The sequence below is a fragment of the Pieris brassicae genome, chromosome 5, assembly GCF_905147105.1.
Source record: "Pieris brassicae chromosome 5, ilPieBrab1.1, whole genome shotgun sequence".
NCBI lineage: Eukaryota > Metazoa > Arthropoda > Insecta > Lepidoptera > Pieridae > Pieris > Pieris brassicae.
In genome coordinates, this window is record NC_059669.1 from 8283680 (window position 1) to 8304868 (window position 21189).

General features: G+C 31.6%; 4 protein-coding genes across 5 annotated transcripts; 2 read left to right on the forward strand and 2 right to left on the reverse strand.

Moving 5' to 3' along the window:
• The first annotated feature begins 193 nt into the window (after positions 1-193).
• On the forward strand, positions 194-2209 carry LOC123709937 (something about silencing protein 10). Of its 2 annotated transcripts, none has more exons than XM_045661564.1 (2): positions 194-273; positions 783-2209. In XM_045661564.1, exon 2 carries the CDS (start codon positions 961-963, stop codon positions 2143-2145), a length of 1185 nt encoding a protein of 394 aa, XP_045517520.1. In that variant the 5' UTR covers positions 194-273; positions 783-960; the 3' UTR covers positions 2146-2209. The 2 variants fall into 2 exon arrangements, with proteins under 2 accessions (XP_045517520.1, XP_045517519.1); XM_045661563.1 differs by lacking the exon at positions 194-273 and adding an exon at positions 281-511.
• LOC123709936 (notchless protein homolog 1) lies at positions 2185-5211 on the reverse strand. The gene is made up of 10 exons (XM_045661562.1): positions 4997-5211; positions 4751-4908; positions 4547-4683; positions 4300-4474; positions 4022-4196; positions 3715-3859; positions 3413-3602; positions 3173-3336; positions 2893-3019; positions 2185-2246 (listed from the first exon to the last, which is right to left on the reverse strand). Exons 1-10 carry the CDS (start codon positions 5138-5140, stop codon positions 2234-2236), a joined length of 1428 nt encoding a protein of 475 aa, XP_045517518.1. The 5' UTR covers positions 5141-5211; the 3' UTR covers positions 2185-2233.
• A 1155-nt stretch (positions 5212-6366) lies between these two features.
• On the forward strand, positions 6367-8547 carry LOC123710073 (transmembrane 9 superfamily member 3). Its single transcript, XM_045661760.1, has one exon. The coding sequence runs from the start codon at positions 6481-6483 to the stop codon at positions 8206-8208; it is 1728 nt and encodes a 575-aa protein (XP_045517716.1). The 5' UTR covers positions 6367-6480; the 3' UTR covers positions 8209-8547.
• A 1102-nt stretch (positions 8548-9649) lies between these two features.
• Positions 9650-21098, reverse strand: LOC123710471 (probable RNA-binding protein 19). The gene is made up of 15 exons (XM_045662390.1): positions 20935-21098; positions 20505-20867; positions 20042-20257; positions 19769-19879; positions 19459-19639; positions 19121-19212; positions 18661-18766; positions 17894-18085; positions 14940-15101; positions 13629-13732; positions 12549-12986; positions 11538-11740; positions 10752-10868; positions 10398-10506; positions 9650-9913 (listed from the first exon to the last, which is right to left on the reverse strand). Exons 1-15 carry the CDS (start codon positions 20968-20970, stop codon positions 9698-9700), a joined length of 2646 nt encoding a protein of 881 aa, XP_045518346.1. The 5' UTR covers positions 20971-21098; the 3' UTR covers positions 9650-9697.
• Positions 21099-21189: the final 91 nt, after the last annotated feature.

A 21189-nucleotide genomic window follows, 5' to 3' on the forward strand; every position in this document is an offset into this window, starting at 1 on the left:
TTTTTTTAATGGCAAACACAAAGAGTATAGTAATATTGAAAATTCCCATTCGCGCTCAGATAATCACGCCTGTCGCAAAGTGCTTGTGGGTAGCCATCTGATCTGTTAAGACTTACGTCCAAGTTTGTCTAATAACAACTAAGAATGACAATTTCTTCATACGACACCACTTAAAAGTGTCTCGTCAAGAAATAGCAGAAAAATATAGTTTTATAATAGATTCCTCATCTGTGGTCAGAAGACAGGAATCAGAACTAGTCTGATTTATCTGTGGTAATAATATTTTCATGGCGCTTAGTTAGTGTAGAAGTTAAATAGTTAATACTTAATAAGAACATTATTCCAAATTTTGATTTTGTCATTTCTATCGTATTAATGAATTGATAATATGTATTGGTAAATAATTAAAATATTAATTTTGGTTATGGTTTCTTTATACTCACAAAATAACCTTAAATCGTTGTATTTGTGACTCAAGAAAATATTTCTTTGAAATGGCTGACAAAATAACGTACGTATTTTCAATACATAGGTACAATATCCATTTAGAAAAAAATTTATTTCTTCTGTCTCTACGGAGTGATATACACCCAGTTCGTTTTATTTCTTCGTCGTGACCCAGCAAAATTTCCTCATGGTATTATGAGCATATGCCACATTAGCGAGTTCGGATCAATAATCATTTTTTTATATATATCTTTTTAAATCCTATAATTTAATTTGTGTTAATCTTCTTTTATTTTAAGGAAAGAAAAATATTAATGATAATGTTTTTGTTTCAGGGTAAATAACTCCAAGTTTGATTTGGATGATAACTATGAAGTGTCCGAATCAGATACAGAAAAGGAAAATAAACTTCTAGGGAAACTAAAACATCATCATGACAGTGAATCTAGTAGTGAAGAGGAAGTTTATCGTTTTTCAGAATCTGAAAATGAGTCTGAAAAAAACGATTTGGAAATGGCAGATAGTGATGTTGAAGGCCAAGAAAAGTCTGATGATGATTTGCCAGATTCCAAAGCTTGGGGAAAGAAAAAGAGATCCTATTATTCTACTGATTATGTTGATGAAGATTATGGTGGATTTGGAGATGATGAGGATGCAGCTCTTATGGAAGAAGAAGAAGCAAAAAATATACAGAAACGACTTATAGAACAGTTAGAAGAAGATGATTTTAAGTTAGATTTTTTAACACCATTGCAACCAGCTTATAGTGAAAATGAGGAAACTGTAATCAAGAATGACTTGAGTCAGATGTCTAAAAGACAAAAACTGCAGTTACTTGAAAAAGAAAGTCCAGAATTTGCAGGACTTATTGAAGACTATAAATCAAAGCTTTCTATCGCTAAAGATAATTTACAGCCACTTTTGAAACTTGTAAGTCAAGGAAAAGTGCCAGAGTGCTCTGCTTCAAAATTTGTTAAAACTAAATATGACCTTATTTTAAACTACTGTACTAATATAAGTTTTTATGTTCTTCTAAAAAGCCAGCGTATTACTATACAAAATCATCCAGTTACAAAAAGGCTTTACCAGTATCGGCAGATGTTAAATAAAATGGAACCTATATACTTGGAAGTGATTAAACCGCAAATTGATAAAATTATAAGTGCTGTTGAGAATAAAGTCAAATTAGTAGTAAGGAAAGAAAATATGAAACGGAAATCAACAAAACTGTCCTTGGAACAGCCACTCAAGAAACTCAAACTAATAAATAAGCTTGAAAAAGATGATGGAGAAGACACTGGTGTTTCTGATAATGATTATGATGGTAATGATTTCTTCAAATCTAGTGCTGGTTTTGATGACTTGGCCAACAAACAAACAGAGTCAGATGAGAGTGGTTTCTCTGATAATGATGATTTGGAAGCTGAAAATAACAAACCATCCACATCTCAAGAGGTAACCATGGAAGAATTAGGAGAGAAACGAGAAATAACCTATCAAATTGCTAAAAATAAAGGACTAACTCCACATAGAAAGAAAGAACAAAGAAATCCAAGAGTGAAACATAAACTAAAGTATAGAAAAGCTAAAATAAGGAGGAAGGGTGCCATTCGAGAACCAAGGACTGAGGTCACCCGTTATGCTGGTGAAGCCTCGGGCATTAAAACAAATGTCAAAAAGAGCATTAAAATTAAGTGATTTATATTGTTTTATTAGATAAAATAATAACATGTAATGGTTTTATTACAATAAAATGATAACAGTAAAACTTGTAGTTATATTTTTCTTAATGTTGCCACCTGCAAGAATAAAAAAAATTGTATTCAATATTAAACATTTAGGCAAAATATTTTTAATAGAAAAATTACCATTTAAGAATCATTAGATCATTATTTAGAAAAAAATAGAATTTATTAACATGAAACTATATTTGAGCTAGAAGATGCATGGTCATTTGATATCAAAATAATATTTAAGCACCTATATAAAATCTTGATAATCTTTCTTTACAAGGTTTCAATAAATCAATCAAATATAACGTTTTTTTTATAACTTATAGGTACCCAGGGTACACTTGTGAATGTCAACAGAAAATATGAACTGGCAAGAAACTCCACCACTCTTTTTAATTGCCAAGTTTTAAGTCTTACAAATTGTAAGGCAGAGCAGCCATAAATATTTGAACTAGAGCATATCAATCCCAAGGATTAGGATAATTTAAATAATTGCCAAATGTATAAAAAGCTTTGTTGATTAATTTACGTTTAACAAGAGTTTTGAATTTATTCAGTGATAATTCTCTAATTTTGCTTGGGAGTGTATTGTAGTGATAAATACAATTTCCATATATGGAGTATGTTGAATGAATTGTGTGTTCCTTTTGTTGAGCAAGACATGATTTGCTACCACATATTATAAAGAGATTAATTACTAATTTATACTTACAGTTTTAATACTTTGTCTTTTCCACCAGATGCAACATAGGCACCATCTGGTGACCAATCTACAGCAAAAACTTCATCAGCATGTCCAGGAAGGTCCAACTCGAGTTTTTTTGTTTTCATATTCCAAACTAAAATAAAGATTAATTCCACTATTTAAACTACTAGCAATCTTACAATGTTTAGTCAGTAATTGTATTGCTGACCGAAAGACAAACACAATTAATAATTGTGGTTGTGTTTTTGTTCTGATTTCTTAATCATACAATTTATGACTTTATTACCTTTAAGTGTAGAATCTGCACTGGAGCTTAAGAGAAGCCTGGAGTCTGCAGACCAGGCCACCATGTAAACAGCTTGTACATGTCCTCGCAGGGTTGTTAAAAATTTGCCAGTTGCTGCTTCCCACAGTTTTACAGATTTATCAAAAGAGGCTGATGCTATGATCCTATATGAAAGTAAGTAATAGTAAAAGATAGTGTTAAATATAAATAATCACATTGATAAGCTCTGATTAAGCTAACCTGGAGTCAGGAGAAAATTTTACATCATTAATAAGTTGTTGGTGTCCTGTCATTCTAGCTAATGGACGTTTTTCCTTTTCAGGTAACCAAAGAAATAGAGTAAAATCATCAGATCCAGAGACTAGTCGCTCAGTTTCACTTTTGCATGTTTCTTGATATCTCTTCAAGGCTCTTTGTTGAAGAATTTTTTCTGCAATTAATTTACACTTAGTAACCATATTTTGTTTTATATACAAAAGTTATGTTTCTTATTTTTCTACTATTAGAACATACTGTTTAAACAAGATCATACTAAAACTTACTGTCATGAGAAGGAGAATTCCTATCAAGTATGGGGTGAAATGGGCCCGTGCGTAAAATATAGTCTGTACTTAAAGCCATAGTGTTCACCCAATGAGCATGCCCCTCTAAGGTTCTGCACAAAATTCCATCTTCAGCCCTCCAGACCTAAAATAATTTATATTGGCCAACTTTTTAGCACAGAAATAACAAATAATAAAAAACAGTATTTCTTTATTTCTTTAGATGAGAGTTGCTGAAACCACTAGGCCAACAGAGCTCAGAAAAACAAATGTTTTACATAAATTCAAGATATGCAATATACACAACCTTAATAGTTCTATCCTGCGATGCTGTATAAATAAGACCAGTCCCTCCCCATTTGACACATGTTACAGCTTTAGAGTGTCCAGTCAAACTAAGTATTGTATGCCCTGTTACAGTATCCCATATTCTAACATCACCATCTTTTGAAGAACTTGCCAATTTCTGACTGTCAGGATTACTACAAGAAAAAATTCAATTAATACTGGGTTGATTAAAAATTGTAGCTATATTGATTCTAAAATGGTACACATTATCTTTTGTGAATTAAATAGTGTACATACCTCAAGTATGGTTCCCATGCTAAAGATGTAATCCACTGTTTGTGTCCTATCATGGTCTTTCCAACTTGATTGCCCGAAACTGGATCCCATAATATAATTCGACCTTGTTTACATGCAGATGCTAGTTTTGTGCCGTCTGGAGACCAACTTATACAGAGTACCCAGTTGTTGTGGCCTTAAAAGATATAATGGGTAAGTTGTAACACTTTTATTACTGAGAATTAGCATTTGAAATATGTTTACTAACCTTTACACACATGTAAAGGAGTTTGAGTATTTATATCCCAAAATCTGACTGTGGTGTCACCTGATCCACTAGCTAAATTGTTACCAGAAGGGCTAAAACATGTAGAAATTACTGCTTCTGCATGACCTGGAATAGAACTATTAAATTTGTTTTATTAGGTGTAGAATATGGGATAAAATTCATATTGGTATTTTATATTATTACCTTGTACATCTTGTAACTGGCCTTACTCTAAAGACAGCTTGTTCTTGGTATATAATTTCAATGACTTGTTCCGAATTTAACTTTTCAATATCAAGAGATTCCTTTAGATTTGAGGTTATTTCTGTATCATTGACGAAAAATAAAAATGGTTTCTCTTCCTAAAATATATTTATTTGTTAAAGACGAGAATTTAACATATAACTTGTTAAGTCCTCGTCCTAAAATGTTCCAAAAAAATATTTTCACCTCTTGTAGAAGTGCATTACAAATAAGAGTTAGTTGATCTTTTGTTATATTTAAAGGTAAGTCCAATGGACTTCCAATTTCCTCTCCAGTTTCAGACTTAAACTTAGCCTGAATGCAAGTAGGTAATTCGCTGTCTAATTCCATTTTTTTTATTTAATATAAATTGGAAATACAAATGTAAACATAACCTAAAATTGCAATTAGGACTCGTTGGGTTTTAATTTTGTAGTGGTTGGTACTTGGTAATTTTTTTTTTGATGCGTAGTAGTTTTGACATATTTGACAAATACATATCAACCGCATTGTGTCAACAAGAAAGTAGGAGAAAGTTTATCCCTTTGTTTCCTTTTTATGTATTTATTTATTTTTTCCCAACCTTTTACTTGAAACTGGCATAAAGTTGAAACTTTTGCCATAATATTTAAACAAATAAGTAGAAGAGAGAGGTTGAAAGTAAAAAGTCTAATTCATCTGTATCTCCTAAAGATAAGGATATTTTTAGACAAAAAAGTCTCGACAGCCGTACCAGGAGGATTGTAAGTGCAATGCCAGCCTTTAAGGTAGTAGTAAATTCTTCTCTTGAATGATATTTGTGTAGCGATACCTACATTCTATGGCTATAAATCACTGCGTTCACGTCAAACCCTGAAAGACGCTAACAAAGTTAATTCGACCGCTAAGAATATATATAACTTCTCAGCCTTAGGAGCCGATGGATGCGGCCAAAAGAAAGGAAATAGTATTGGGGAGCCCCTGTCTATAGGTGGGAGTAGTACTTGTAAATTAAATTAAAATATAATTACAAAATATTTAAAAGGCCCTAAAAGGGCATTTATTTATATCTGTAAAAGACCATCTCAGAAATTATTACTTTTCAATATTCACATAATGCCTTGCTGTAATATCTATGCGATCTACCTGCACTTTTGTAAAAAATATTGTACATATTGTTAGAAACAAATATTTTTATTTTATATAGCTTATTTTCAAATAATTTCATAACACGGTGTGCATAACTAACATAATCTAAATTTTCTCGCTAAGTGGATGTGATTCTTTGAGAAATAAAGTATCTTTGAATCGAACTAAGATGGAACTTGTTTAATTACATGTTATTTAATTCTTAAAAGCATCAATAATAAACGACGAAGAGTTTACCACCACGAAACAAAAAAAACACAAGTGTGAATTTGGGGTTTCGCCTATACAAATCATATACCGTGTAAAGTCAATAGCTAGATGTCCACTCTTACTTTTTACCTTTTGTGGTCCCATCGATATGAATCATCTAAGGTGTCTTTTGTCGTCTTTATCCCTGGAATATGTCCATAGCGAATAGCGTGACTGGAGGAAGTGATTGCTGACTGTGCTCTGTGTTAAATTGACAGCGGACAGAAAAGGTAAAAGGAATTATGAAATGTCTGGCATCGGCTTTTACATACGTGTTGTGTTTATTCATATGAGGTATTAAACTAGACGTAATAATGAAATATCTTTACATTTTAATATTGTTGTGTTCCTTAGTTTATTGTGATGAACATACTCATACTTATAAGCAAGGGGAGCAAGTTGTGCTATGGATGAACACTGTTGGCCCGTATCACAATCGTCAAGAGACTTATGCTTATTTCTCTCTACCGTTTTGTGTCGGGACAAAAGTTACCATTGGCCATTACCACGAGACATTATCAGAAGCTCTACAAGGTGTAGAATTAGAGTTTAGCGGACTCGACATTACTTACAGGGATAATGTTCCAGCACAGCAATTTTGTGCAACTGAACTAGATGAACAAGCATACAAAGCCCTAGTTTATGCAGTCAAAAATCACTATTGGTACCAAATGTACGTGGATGACTTGCCTATATGGGGAATCGTTGGAGAAATCGATGGTGACAATTACTATATCTGGACTCATAAGAAATTTGATATAGGCTACAATGGCAACAGAATAGTTGAAGTAAATCTAACAGCAGAAAACAAAGAAAAACTGGCATTAGGAGCTAAAATTCCATTTACATATGAAGTTAATTGGAAACCAAGTAGTATTAAGTTTGAAGATCGTTTCGATAAATATTTGGATCCTAACTTCTTTCAACATAGAATTCACTGGTTCAGTATTTTTAACAGTTTTATGATGGTCATATTTTTAGTTGGTCTTGTATCCATGATCCTTATGAGAACTCTAAGAAAAGATTATGCAAGGTATTCTAAAGATGATGACCTTGATGACTTGGAAAAAGATTTGGGTGATGAGTATGGATGGAAACAGGTGCATGGAGATGTTTTTAGACCTGTTCCTCATTTAGCTATGTTTTCAGCTCTAATTGGTGCAGGTTATCAACTAACAGTTGTCACTTTAGCTGTTATTATTTTTACTATATTTGGAGAACTCTATACTGAAAGAGGGTCTTTATTGTCAACTGCCATATTTATTTACACATTATCATCACCTGTAAATGGATATTTCGGAGGGTCCTTGTATGCCAGAATGGGAGGAAGACTTTGGATTAAACAGATGTTATTGTCTGCTTTCTTGTTACCAGTACTAGTTTGTGGCACAGCATTTTGCATTAACTTTATTGCTATGTATTACCATGCTTCTAGAGCTCTTCCTTTTGGTAGCATGATTGAAGTAATGTCAATATGTACTTTTGTTATTTTGCCACTAACATTGGTAGGCACTGTCCTTGGACGAAATTTAGCTGGCCAACCAGATTATCCTTGTAGAATAAATGCTGTACCCAGGCCAATCCCTGAAAAGAAGTGGTTCATGGAACCATTTATTATCATTATTATGGGAGGAATATTACCTTTTGGCTCTATATTTATTGAGATGTATTTTATTTTCACATCATTTTGGGCATATAAAATTTATTATGTTTATGGGTTTATGTTATTGGTATTTTTGATATTGATGATTGTAACAGTATGTGTGACCATTGTTTGTACTTACTTCCTTTTAAATGCTGAAGACTATCGCTGGCAATGGACAAGTTTTCTCTCGGCTGGAAGCACTGCTCTCTATGTCTACCTGTACTCATTTTATTACTTCCTATTTAAAACAAAGATGTATGGTTTATTCCAAACAGCATTTTATTTTGGATACATGGCATTATTTAGTATGGCCTTAGGAATGATTTGTGGTACAGTTGGTTATTTAGGCACAAGCTTATTTGTACGTAAGATCTATTCAACAGTTAAAATTGATTGAGCGGTACCCATTATAAGGATTACTAAGGTTTTTAAATATGTAATTATTGTCATAGTGACTGGAAGCAATGTTCGAGGGTTAAAAAAAATATAAAAAAATGGAAACTATTGTCTGCATATTGTAGTTATGGCATATTTGTCTTATAATACAAATATAATAGATATTACTGCAATATAATCAGAAAATCTTTGTTTTGGAAATATCATCAGAGAATATAATGAATGCCTCTTGTAAATTTTTCATAATATTGATGTTTTACAACTAGACTATACTAATTTTTTGTATTCACAATTTGCAAATAGTTATTACACTCACTATATGATTTATTTTGTACTCTGTATTTGTGTAATTGTAGAATTCCAGAGAAGTTCGTATATAATAATGATTAAAGTGGAATATCCTATATATCAATATTTTGTCTTGTGAATCCATTCATATTTATTTTTTGTTATGTTCAATGAGTTGCTTTTATTAAATGTTAAATATTTAACAACGTTACGAAACTGATAAAGCACATGATCACTTTTATAAATGATTTTGTGAATGAAACATAAAAACTACTATTCATGTTTCATAATGTGTAAAGTGTTAGTATGAGTTTATCAAATATTGTAGATCCATTTAGGGACTGTTAAATTTGTAAGTCGCTATTTTCCCTAAGAGTGTGATCTTTAATTAAGTTGTATTTAGGTATAATTTTACTTTCTATATAATGTAAATATTACCTTAGAAATGTAGCTACTGACTTGCTAGCTTTTGTTTTTAATTTATTTGTGTTTGTGGTTTAGGCATAAAATATCTGTAATGCCATCCAACACATTAAATTATAACATTGTGAGAAATAAAGTACTATATTGACAGTGTTTCTTTTAATTATTAATGTCTCATGTTGGTTAAAAAGAACATACTTTTACATAGCCTCTGTTTTTAGCTTAACACACTTCAATCAGATTTACCATGGAAAGTTTTCAGAAGAGTTGATCGGATTAATACCTGTAGCTGAGTTTCATTATCGGACGTCGAGGCAGTATACGAAACATCACCATGACGTCCATTGTTCCACAACTGCTGAATGTTTCTTAAGGCAGTTTTTGCATGAGGAACCAGCTGTCTACGAAAGTATTTCCGAACCAATTCGAGTTTCTTCGAGAAATTACTGTTATTATTAAAAACTACATTTGGCCCGTAAATTGGTCCTACTGCATTTGGATATTACTTGTTGGATAATCCCCATTTATAGAAATTAGCATCTGCAAGAACAAATAAAAAAGCTCGTGCCACTACAACCTTTTAGACCTGGGCTCCAGATTTTTGTTTCAACCTTATGTGCCTGATACGCTGTCGAACCGTGAAGTAACTTACGACTTCTTTAGGTACCTTTACCGAACAAGTTTAAGAACACGTAAGTTGGTAGTAAATAAGACAACAAAACTTTAATGAATATCATGTATTATATAATATGATTAATCTTATAGATACTACATATTTGTTATAATGATTTATTTTCATCATTTTCAACAAACAATTCTGGATTGACAGATGCTTTTCTATTTTTCTTTCCACCTGGAGTTTTAGCATTGAATGCATCCGCAGTTCTTTTCCTAAGCGCAGACACATCTTCATTTTCGTCACTTTGATCCGCCCATTCTAACACCAATCTTCTACCGTAAAGATGAGTGGATTGGCAAAGGGCATCAAATGCATTCTGGAAATAAGGTTAGAATTTTTTAATTTGTTTAAATGAGGAAGCCCACAGGAACTGGTATCCAACTTGCATGTAGGAGTTCCTGTGGGCTTAAAATATACGTACAAAAAGTTTAACAACAACATTAAACGTTGGCTAATTAAGGGCAATAATTTTAATTTATGAACTTAGAAATATTAATAACTAATTCAACTCTACCCTAGGGAAGCTCTACTGAGTGTAGCCATATCTAGGAATCCAGCCTTTCAATTCAATCTAATTTATTTAATTACACTTTTTTTCTTATTTATTTTAATACAAGTAGTGCCACGATGCCACGAGCATGCATCATCATCATATAGTCTCAACAAATCCACGTTCCAATACAAAATTAATATTATAATTTTTGTATTAGCCCACAGTTAATTCAAATGTAATATAACGTATATGTAATATTATATTATAGACATTAAACAATTGTAGGACTTAAATAAATGTATTTTACCTTTGCATCAGCTTTTGAATAATAATCAACGAACGCAAAACCTCGATGTTGGTCGGATCCTGCTGTGAGTTTCTTCGGCAACCGCAATGTTTTTATTTCACCAAATGCTCTGTAATCATTAATTTTATTATATGCTTTATTAAATGAATGCACCTACGACAAATTCTAAATAATAATTTTATGCGTTTTATGAATAAATATATAATTTTATTACAATGTGCAAAGATACATGAACTGTATGCATGCTTTTTAGTCAGAGTTAAGACGAATATAAGGCACTAACTAGCACTCATAATTTTTTTTTACACTACTTTAAATTAAATATTATTATTATTATTTCATGGTTAAAATTACCTGAATATTTCATGCAATTCATTCCTGTTCGCCTGGAACGGCACATTTCTCACGAGTATTTTGGTGCCATTCTGTGTTGTCTCTTTGACAGTCTTCTTGTTAGTTTTCACTTCAGTTCTAAAAAGAAATAAGGACTTTAATAACATACAATATTTATATTAACATAAATATATGCACAGTTCGTCCGAAATAAATAAAGTGGGGATTCTCGAACAGTCTAATCGCCGACTGACCCTCGACCTCGACCCGAGAGCCCTAGTTGAACAACTTTAGTGGTCGGATAACTTTGTTAGAGCATTTCAGGGTGATTCTAACCGTGGAATGTAGGTGTCGCTACAAAGACGCGCTCCCTTCTAACTCTATATAACAAAGTTCCGACACAAATACACAAAAAATAAGATATTTTAGTTTCACCAAAGCCGTAATCAGACTAATAAGATATTTTTCAAAGTCTAAAACCATATTCTTCACTGGAGTTTAATTCCGATTTTTGTTTATTTTTTTTATACACCAAACAAAATCTTTTATTCTGATGGGAGACTTCGCCGCAGGAATAAAAATGAAGTACGCATTATAGGTTATTATTGTTATATCAAAATAGAGAGAGATGGAGCCAATTGGAGGAGGCTCAGGCTCAATAAGAGGTCCTTGAAAAAAAAATTATATAAGTATATATATTTTGTGTGTGTATATTTTGTAACCTTTTCAAGGAATAAATGAGGCTTAATTATTATTATTTTTTATACCAGCCAGAATACATTAAATATAGTTTAAAAAAACACTTACTGATTACCCCTCTCGGAACGCTTAAGTTCAAGTTGTTTCTCATCTAAACTAGAACCTTGCAGTGTTTTTAAGGCTTCAGTGGCGTGACCCTTCTTATAAAACTGCACAAAACCGTAGCCCATAGACAAGAACTTCCCGGAATTTTTGGGATCCTTCTTTTTGGCGATTGTTACCGCGTGAATACGACCACACGAAGTGAAATGCTAAAATATATTGCTTATAATAAGTAAATTATATATACACAAAATGTTGGTCGTTATCATCGGTCGGTTATCGTTAGCAAATTCATTTACAAAAAACGGACAGATTTTGACGATCAATGATTTGTTGGATTTATCTTGGCGTCGAGTAGCAAAATAACTTTGAAGAGTTCGAAAATATTGACGTAAAGAAGTATGAATATATAAATTATTCGAATTAAATATAATCAAGAAATAGACAACAAAATATGACTTAAATCGAATCGAACTGGTGAAGGTATAAAATTATTGAGACGCCTTAAGATTCGCCGGGTAATCTAGTAATTATTTCGATATTTTCTTGATATCATATGCGCTCAAAATTCGACAAAAACTATATCTACTTTGAAATATATTTATATGAAGCAATAAATTGATTGAGTAGATGGCATAAATTGGATGCTGAGGGCTAGATAAAAGAGGATGAAAAAAGTTGGCCTTCACCGGGCCGGATCTAAGAATAATAAAATTATTATCGAATTTATTTTAAGGGCATAATTTTAAATTATATAAGCATTTGTGGTCTATGACGTGACGTCTAATTTGGCGTTTTCTACAAATAAGCAATCTGTCAGTGCCAAGTGATACATACCAGTCAGTGACAGTTAACGTATCTGCAGAATCTATGACCCGTATTCTAGAGCTGTCAAAACATTGTTTCTGATTATGATTTTTCTTTGAAAGTACTCAAGAAGAGATTGCAAATTGAGATACCAATCATATAACCGATTTTATGATCGTTTTAAATTTAATGGTTATAAAATATTCTTACCGATTTTAGACCTTCTTCCGTTGTTTTAAAGTGCAAATTCTTTACAAACACTGTCGTATCATTTTCAGGTTCCTCATTGTCTACAACATCTTGCGTAGGTTTATCTTCTATTTCAGTAGGTTTTTCACTCTCCAAATTTTCAGTAACATTAGTTACCTCAGGGTTTTGGACTTCAGTCATGGATTTAATAAAAACATTTTCTGGGGCCCATTCTAAATATAAGGGGGCCGATTTGAATTGTGAGTAGGCGAGTTTCAAAAAGACTTTCTTAGCTTCGAAAGGCTCGATAAAGTCAACTAAGGCTGTAATACCATGCTTGGGCATAAGGAAACGTGCAATTTGTCCGTGTTTCTCGAATAGCGTCTTAACTTCGTCTTTTTCGGTACCGGCTGGTAAATTTTTAACTAGCATACAAGTTTTTGATCGTTTTTTACTAGGCTGAAAGAAAAATCACCATATTCTGAATGTCGGAACACTGTGAGACGGTATATTACGTAAGCTACGTTGTTGTGTTAAAAGATTTATGAGAAGCTTCAACCGAACTTGTCCCAAGACAAAATTATTTGGCAGCAAGCGTCACTCACACTACTAAATCAATGACAATATCAATACCTTACGACCGACACAGATCAGAGTGATCATAGATGGCTTTATTATAAAACATTAACTAAATAATGTATTGTGTTTGAAATATGGTTACGTTTTGATCAAATAACATCTATGTACTGGTAATCATGTTAACAAAATACCTTAGATTTATAATAAGGCCGGAAAAGGTAATTTACCTCTAAGACATAAATAAAAAAATCAATGTTTATTTGAATTTTATGGTATCCTAGTATAGTAAAACTGTAAAGAAAGAGTTTTAGACAGTTGTAGTAATCCAACAAATCCGTTACGTACCGCACCGCACCGCATATGTACCGCTATTACAGAAACTAAAAAATAATTTTTATAAGTTTGTTGCCTTAGCTAAAAAGGCTTAAATCTAAATAAATTTATATAATTTTGTATTATGAAACCACGAACATATATTAAACATACAAATTATTCCTCTTAACAAATGCAGAAAAGGCTTACTCTATTAAACGCGTCCAAATACACGCCATTGTTTTCCAAGAATGCTTTTGTCTCAGCAACTAATTGGGTTTCACCCAAAGCAAGCCTCACAGCAGCACTTGTATCTATCACCAAAGAAATTTATTTATTAGAGATCTGCCAATAACCAGTTCTGCGGGCAATGTGGGTAAGAGACGAGGAAAATAACTCTTTTGTCTTTTGTTAACATAGCTTTTACACATTAAGAAAACACTTTTTAAACGAATTGAAGCTATGTATTATTATTATAAACTTATAATAATTATTTACATAATTTAAAATTTTCCGACGTTTCGCGTGCTTTACAGGGTGCGTGGTCACGGTGACTACGCACTTATTATTAATAATTTATAAGAATTATACATAGCTTCATTCCGTTTAAAAAGTGTTTTCTTAAAATAACTCTTTTATTTAAGAGACAAATTTAGGCTAACTTATACACCATAGGAAAAATTTAGGACATACTTATACGAAAGGGAATGCAAAAACTTCTACCTTTTTTATTTAACTATAAAACGTTATAGGCATGCATTTGACAAGATTTTTGTGTGGAAAAGTGTTCGTGTATGAACTTTTACAAAATCCTTAGAAATTATTTCTGCGCATAAAATAGCATTCTCCAATCTGTATTGAGACCGAACATGTTCACAGGAGATATTAAGTAGTGACTAGATCAATGAATACGATTGCATGCATTCATCAGTGAAATAAAAAGCAGAAATGTCTTTACCACATGCCCCATATATCAAATAATAACTATAGCTACACAATATCGTAATAATTAATGACATGATATTATTCCATATTCAAGACATGATACTGGAATGTTTAAATCAAATTATTTACCTACGAAGGCGCACAGCTGTATCAAAAACTACCCACAAATATATAAAAAATATAACTTCTTGCAATTCATTAAAATCGAAGCTAAGTGAATATGTTAGGCAAAATTACTTTAAATTTATTTCTTATAATTAATTTTTATTCATATGTATTTGGTTACTTGTACTTTTAAGTTTATTGCATGTACGGCTATCGTTTTATTGTGATTATTTTTAGAACTTCTACAATGTAATTTTAATCTAAAGTATTATTCTCATGTTAGTGACATTGTTGTCTGTGAGAAATAAAGTCTTTAAACGAATTTACTTAACTTTTTAGGTCAATGTTATGAGGGGCAGCATATGCGAAAACTCAAATATTGTAACATCATATATTTAAGCTAATAAAATATAACTATTATATTAAAACAAGTCAATAATGATTATTAATATTCCTTTTATCATAACTTACTTGTATTATTATCATTCAAGAGTTGTTCCTTCGTGGTGTTATAGTTGGCTGCGACAACGTCAGCCACGGCGTTGGCTCCCAAGAACAAAGTGTTCCAGTTGTGTGACGATTTCGCTTGTTCTTTTAATTTTTTTGCCTTTTTCTCCTTGAATGAGAGTCCAGCTAGAAAAGAACAATAAAAAGAAGCATAAAAATACGAGATAAATAAATAAGTAAGTAATACGAGTAAAAGTAAGACAAAAGGCTAAAATAAATATTAAAACGCATTTGCTGTCACCGACTTATTCAAAAAGGTCAATATCATAATTAATAAATGGTTTAAACACAATGTTTCAAAATAGCGAAGGAGAGGGATGTTTATTGCCTCTTCTCGGCCATTCTACACCCTTAATTTGAAATCTGACAGATGTGAATTAAGAGATATAAATTTTGACGTTTTAACTGTAATATCACATAGGTGAACGTTTTTTTGTCATTTGTTTATATAAGGTCCTACAATTGAAATAGGCGTTTTGTATGAGAGGAACAAAAAGTAGTATTATTTAAAAAAGAAGAAGTTTATTAGAAAAAAATCGACTTTAAAATTTTAATTTATTTAATCAAATAATTAATATTGTAGCATATATATGTATGGTATTTTTATCGACACTTTAAATCGATATCAATTTATCATCACTCGAACACCCATACAGAAAACTGGTTTTGCATGATTCGCGCGAACGTGTGCGTTCACGCAGCTAACCGGGTAGTACGTAGGCAGTGCGCTTGGTGGCTTTATATTTGATGTACATATTATGTTTACTTTTTTTTATATTATAAGTGAATTGTAACAAAATATTAAAATACAAATAATTAACTTAAAAATGGTCGTTTGTCTACAGCATAATATAATAAATTTAATTAATCAAAGTATGAATCATTGCTATACAGTCGTGGTCAACTAATTAGGGACACTCTTTGGTTAAAGCGAATTGTGAATTTATTTTTTATTTTCCAACGAGTCTAAACCATATTCCATATCTCTTACATGTAAGTATAATTAGTCATTTATGTGCCCGATTATACAAACAATAACAACTTCTTAAACATTAAACCTCTTTACAGTATAGCTGATAGAATATCGTAGTGCTATTTGTTCAAATAATGCTGGCTGGCCATTTAATTAGGGACACTGAGATATTGCGTTCTATTTTCAAAATTTGAATCTCAATTCTTTTTTACTTCTTCTCTTATTGTTTCGTGGTAGTTTTGGCGGCAATCCCGAAATTTATTTTAAGTTTTGAAAAATATTTTTAAGAAAAATGGGTAAAAATAAAAGTTGCGAACCAACACTACGAAAAATTATCATGAAGTTTGTTGTCGAGCATGGTTGGCCATACCGAAGGATAGCAGAACATTTAAATTGTTCAAAAACTATGGTATACAATGCAGTGCAACATGTCAGACGCAATAACACAGATTTAAATGTGCCCAGAACAAAAAGATCGAGAAAAACAACTCCGCAAGAAGATAGAATGATAACCAGGTTACCTAAGAAAGATCCGTTTCTAGGCTCTATTTTAATTAAACACGAAGTGTTTGGGACAGACGAAAGAGCTGGTCTGGTCTCAGCGACAACCATTCGACGACGTCTGGTAGAAGCAGGGTTGTTCGGAAGAGTGGCTCGCAAAGTACCGTTGTTGAAGAAAGAACATAGAAATGCTCGTTTGGCGTTTGCACGTAAATATGGACATTGGACCTACGCCCAATGGCAACATGTATTATTCTCTGACGAGACCAAGGTTAATTTGATTTCTTCAGATGGAAGGCAATACGTACGGCGTCCAGTAAAAGCGGAAATGAATCCAAGATTCACAAAAAAGCAGGTGAAACATGGCGGTGGAAACATTAAAATGTGGGGTTCATTTTCTGGACGTGGAGTGTAATTTAGACCAACATCAATACAAGGCAATATTGGAGGAAACGATGCTTCCCTATGCTGAGGATCATCTCCCTATTATATGGACGTTTCAGCATGATAACGACCCGAAACATACCGCCCGTTCAGTCAAGTCGTTTCTTACCAGTCAGTCAGTATCGGTGTTAGATTGGCCAGCAAATAGCCCGGACCTTAACCCAATCGAGCACCTTTGGCACGAAATCAAGAAAAAAGTAGCCACTTATCGTACCACAACTTTAGATGAACTTAATGAAGCTTTTTGTGAGGCATGGGCAAACATTCCTGTCGAAACAAGCCAGAAACTGATAATGTCTATGCCACATCGGTGTCAAGCGGTAATTACTAACAAAGGTTTTGCTACTGGGTACTGATTTTACACGTAATAAAATGGAGCTGTTAAAGATATTATAATACTGCAGATTATTAGTTTTGTTTAACTCTATTTTTCATTATAGTTTACTGTGCTTAATTAAATGTCCAGCTACAGAATTATACCTTAAAATTGAATACATATTCAACCTTTGATATTAAATACTTTTTTCTATTTATTTATTCTTTTATTTACAGCCATTTAAAGCATAATAATCGGACCAAATTATGCAAATAATAGTTACTGAGAAATCAATAGGGTTTTATATTTGTATGTACATAACCGGTTATTGTTCTTCACTATCTTTCATGTCCCTAATTAGTTGACCACGACTGTATATGCACTTTTGCCTTCTTATAGGTAGATCATTGATCCCTTTACTAAAAAAAAATTCGGACGGGAATCAATGAAATCTTTGAAGACGGATTCGAATGCCCCATCATAATTGAATTTTTTACCTTACAAGAAGTTATCCAAATTTGGAATTCCAAACCAAATAGGAGATATTTGAGGTCATAGTGGCCAGTACGACAAAACGTCAATTTCATATGCTATTTTTTTGCTATGCTATATGAGCTAATATAATTTCCAAAACATTAATTGTAATTTTGATATATTTAAAAGGTAATATTATATTAAAATTACCATCATCATCATCATTTTCAACTGTTTCAGATTTGGCGGGTAGAATATGCATCATTCTCCCGCAAAACGCAGTTCCATCCAACTTAGTGTAGGCTTTGACAGCATGTTCCGGCATCACAAAGGTGATTGTCGCAAAACCTTTAGGTTGACGGAGTATAGCATCTATTGGCATTTTCACGTCAGCTATCGGACCTAAAGTATATTTTTTTTTTAATTTAATTTTTAAATTTTAATTTTTACGATACATGATCACCCAAAATGGATATTCATTTGTCTAATTGTAGAACAGCCCACAACTCATCTTCAATGAAAATAAAACTGGAATCTTAGGTCTTCAGTAAGCCACTATTAAATTTTGCGAAACTTTTTGAAGTGAAACTTCCTTATCGACATTGTAAAAAAAATTACCGTCACATTTTTCGGTTAGGCGCCATCTTTTTCTTGTCCCTACCACGGTTGATTCGAAGCCGAAGCGAAGTGATTAATAACAAAAATATATAACATTGATAGTAATAATTCTATTACAATTAATGAAATTCTGTAATAATCTTAGTAATAATAAGTTAAAATAAAATAATTGTATTATTTCTAATCATATCTATGATAATAAAAGCCTTTTTTTAAACTTATTTAACCAATTTCTGTAAAGTTGTATATAGTAGATCATTTTACAAAAAATAAGGTCATAAGGAAGTTTCACTTCTTTCGTGTGTACACTAGTACACGCACACATTTTTTTAGATGTTTGTTTAAGTATAACAACTTACCATACTTTTCAAATACTGCAGTTAATTCTTCTTCTGAAACAACATATGGCAAATTTCTTACAAAGATGCTTCCACTCTCACCTATAGTTTCACCATTGTTTGCTTTCTGAAAATTTTATTTATTTATTTACACTTCGTTACACTAGAATATAAAAAAAATTAAACATAATTAAATCAAAAGAAGGGCAACTGACGGCCTTATCGCTTACGAGCGATCTCTTCCAGGCAACTACTGTGAGTAAAGAAAAAATAAAAATGTATTAAATTATTAGTACAATTGACACAATGCTATTTGTCTTATATAACTCATATTTGCATTTTTTATTATTATTATTATAATTCATTGTTTGTATTATATAATTCATACAAAATTGTAGCAAACAATATAATATAATTTGATGATAATAAGAATTATATAATTTGCATATTTACCAAATTTTCTATAACTCTTGGTATTTACCTCTTTTTTCCTTCTTATGCTTTCTTGTTCTTCTTCTTCTGCTGCTTGTTTTGCTTTATCTTCATATTTATGGACATGCACCCTATGACTTCCTGTACAATTTATTTTTTCTGATTAGTTGCATCAAATCAGAAGTATTTATAATAGTTGTACTATTAATAAAAAATATAATGTTTCAAGAATAGTCATCTAATAAAAGAAATTCAGAAAATTAATAAAAAATATATTTGTAGTAATCCAATTTAATTTACAATCAGCCTTGGAAAATATATTGAGTTCAATAGTTCACATTACAGTTTGAAAGAAAAATAAGTAAATATTGATATTTCTCAACTCACCTAAAAACAATTTATCTTTATTAAGTGCCTTTTTAAGTTCAATTTCTGTTCTAAAACCAACATAACAAAAGCCAGCAAGCTTCTTTCCTTTGCCAAGAGGTAATCTAATTGAAAATGGTACTAAGGGCTTAAAAAAATCTTTAATATCTTTCTTCTTACACTTGAAAGGGAGTCCATTTATCTAAAAAATATACATATTTATATCATAAGGAATCAGGAAAAAGAAGAATCTACAGGTCTGTTCATAGTATTTTCTTCAATTCTGATTATTATTAAACAAATGTATATTATTAGTCTAAAGAGAACTAACCTTCACATAAAATAATGGTCTATTTCTAATCTTCTTGGGATTTTCATCAGATGTATCATTCACTGTGTTTTCCTTGAAGCCGTCCACTTTTTTCATTAAGGACTTCATGTACTGTAAATTTTAATAATCCTTTATTTGAGCACAGTATTACTAAATATTTTTTTTATTATTATATGTAGGTAGGTAGGTTGTGGAATTATTCATTTCTATTCAAATAAATATTTATGATTATTTCTATGACAATACATTTTTATAATAAATAAAAATACACACATCTAAATCACTGATTTGTGCATTTGCCACTTTGGTTTCTTGTATTTTTTCTTTTACTTCACTTTGTGGCACTGCAACATTACTTTCCTTAATTTCTTCTTCTACCCCACTATCATTATCACTCTTATCTAAGTCAATTAAGGCATCTTTAATCCATGCTGTTTTGTCATTAACATGAGCTTCAATAAATTCTGCAAACAAGGGATCATCTTTATGCTGAAAGAAGAAAATAATATTTAAATAATATAATGTTTATTTAACTACTTATTTAATGGAGGTCTGTAAAACAATTGATACAGATTTAAAAATTTAAATTTAAATGTTGCAAATAAAGAAAACAATAGATGGTATTCCTAGGAAAAAAACTACAGTTGTTAGTTATTAATTGAAAGTTTATTATCAAACTTTAATTTCCTGCCTACTGAATTAAATGTCAATATTGTTTATAAAATGATCTTTTTACCTTTTTAAGTAATTCTTTTATTTTATTATTATTTTTCTCTGTCTTGCTAAGTTTTTTCTTAGGTTTATTAGTGACCTCGCTGTCTTCTTTATGTAGTTGCTTGTATGCAGTGCTGTCTGTGGCATATTTACTCCATGCTCTAGGCTTAGTTTCAGCACCTAAGTTTGCACAAATATTAACACTTATTTTCATACTATTGATAAATGTTTCATCATAGTGTTCTCGAGCAGCCGAAGCCTGTTCTTCTGACCGGTAGCCCACAAAGCCAAAATTTCTGAATTTGCCATCTTTTGTATATTTTAATTGGATGTCTGTGACTTCTCCTTTTTCGCCAAAGATTTCTCTAAGTTTTTCTGCTGTAACCTGAAATAAGTAAATATTAATTATTAAAACGGAAATATAATTCAACGACGTGACTTATGTGACTTACTTTGTTTGGTAAATTTTTAACAATTAATCGGGACATTTTACAGAGCAGTGTAGGTTTACAAACTATGAAGATTAAACTTTTTATAAACAAAACACTTTCGTCCACATTGCACAAAAATATAAACAAATGTCGACCATGTGTTTTTTTACTCACTCACTAGAAATTGCGTTGACACTTGACAGTTAAAAATTTTTTTGTAATAGTTTTATGGCCTGGTAACGAGACCTTTAAGCCAAGTCTTATTTACGGTCACTA

Excerpts from the sequence above, each read along its gene's own strand:
- LOC123709936 (XM_045661562.1), bottom strand. The coding sequence starts at position 5,140 with ATGGAATTAGACAGCGAATTACCTACTTGCATTCAGGCTAAGTTTAAG. Across the intron at positions 4,197-4,299 it reads GCATGGGAACCATACTTGAG|TAATCCTGACAGTCAGAAAT; the intron begins GTATGTACACTA and ends TTTTTCTTGTAG. Across the intron at positions 3,603-3,714 it reads GAATTCTCCTTCTCATGACA|AAAAAATTCTTCAACAAAGA; the intron begins GTAAGTTTTAGT and ends AATTAATTGCAG.
- LOC123710073 (XM_045661760.1), top strand. The coding sequence starts at position 6,481 with ATGAAATATCTTTACATTTTAATATTGTTGTGTTCCTTAGTTTATTGT.
- LOC123710471 (XM_045662390.1), bottom strand. The coding sequence starts at position 20,970 with ATGTCCCGATTAATTGTTAAAAATTTACCAAACAAA. Across the intron at positions 18,767-19,120 it reads GCATAAGAAGGAAAAAAGAG|AAAGCAAACAATGGTGAAAC; the intron begins GTAAATACCAAG and ends TAAAATTTTCAG. Across the intron at positions 15,102-17,893 it reads TGAAAATGATGATGATGATG|CTGGACTCTCATTCAAGGAG; the intron begins GTAATTTTAATA and ends GTTCTTTTCTAG.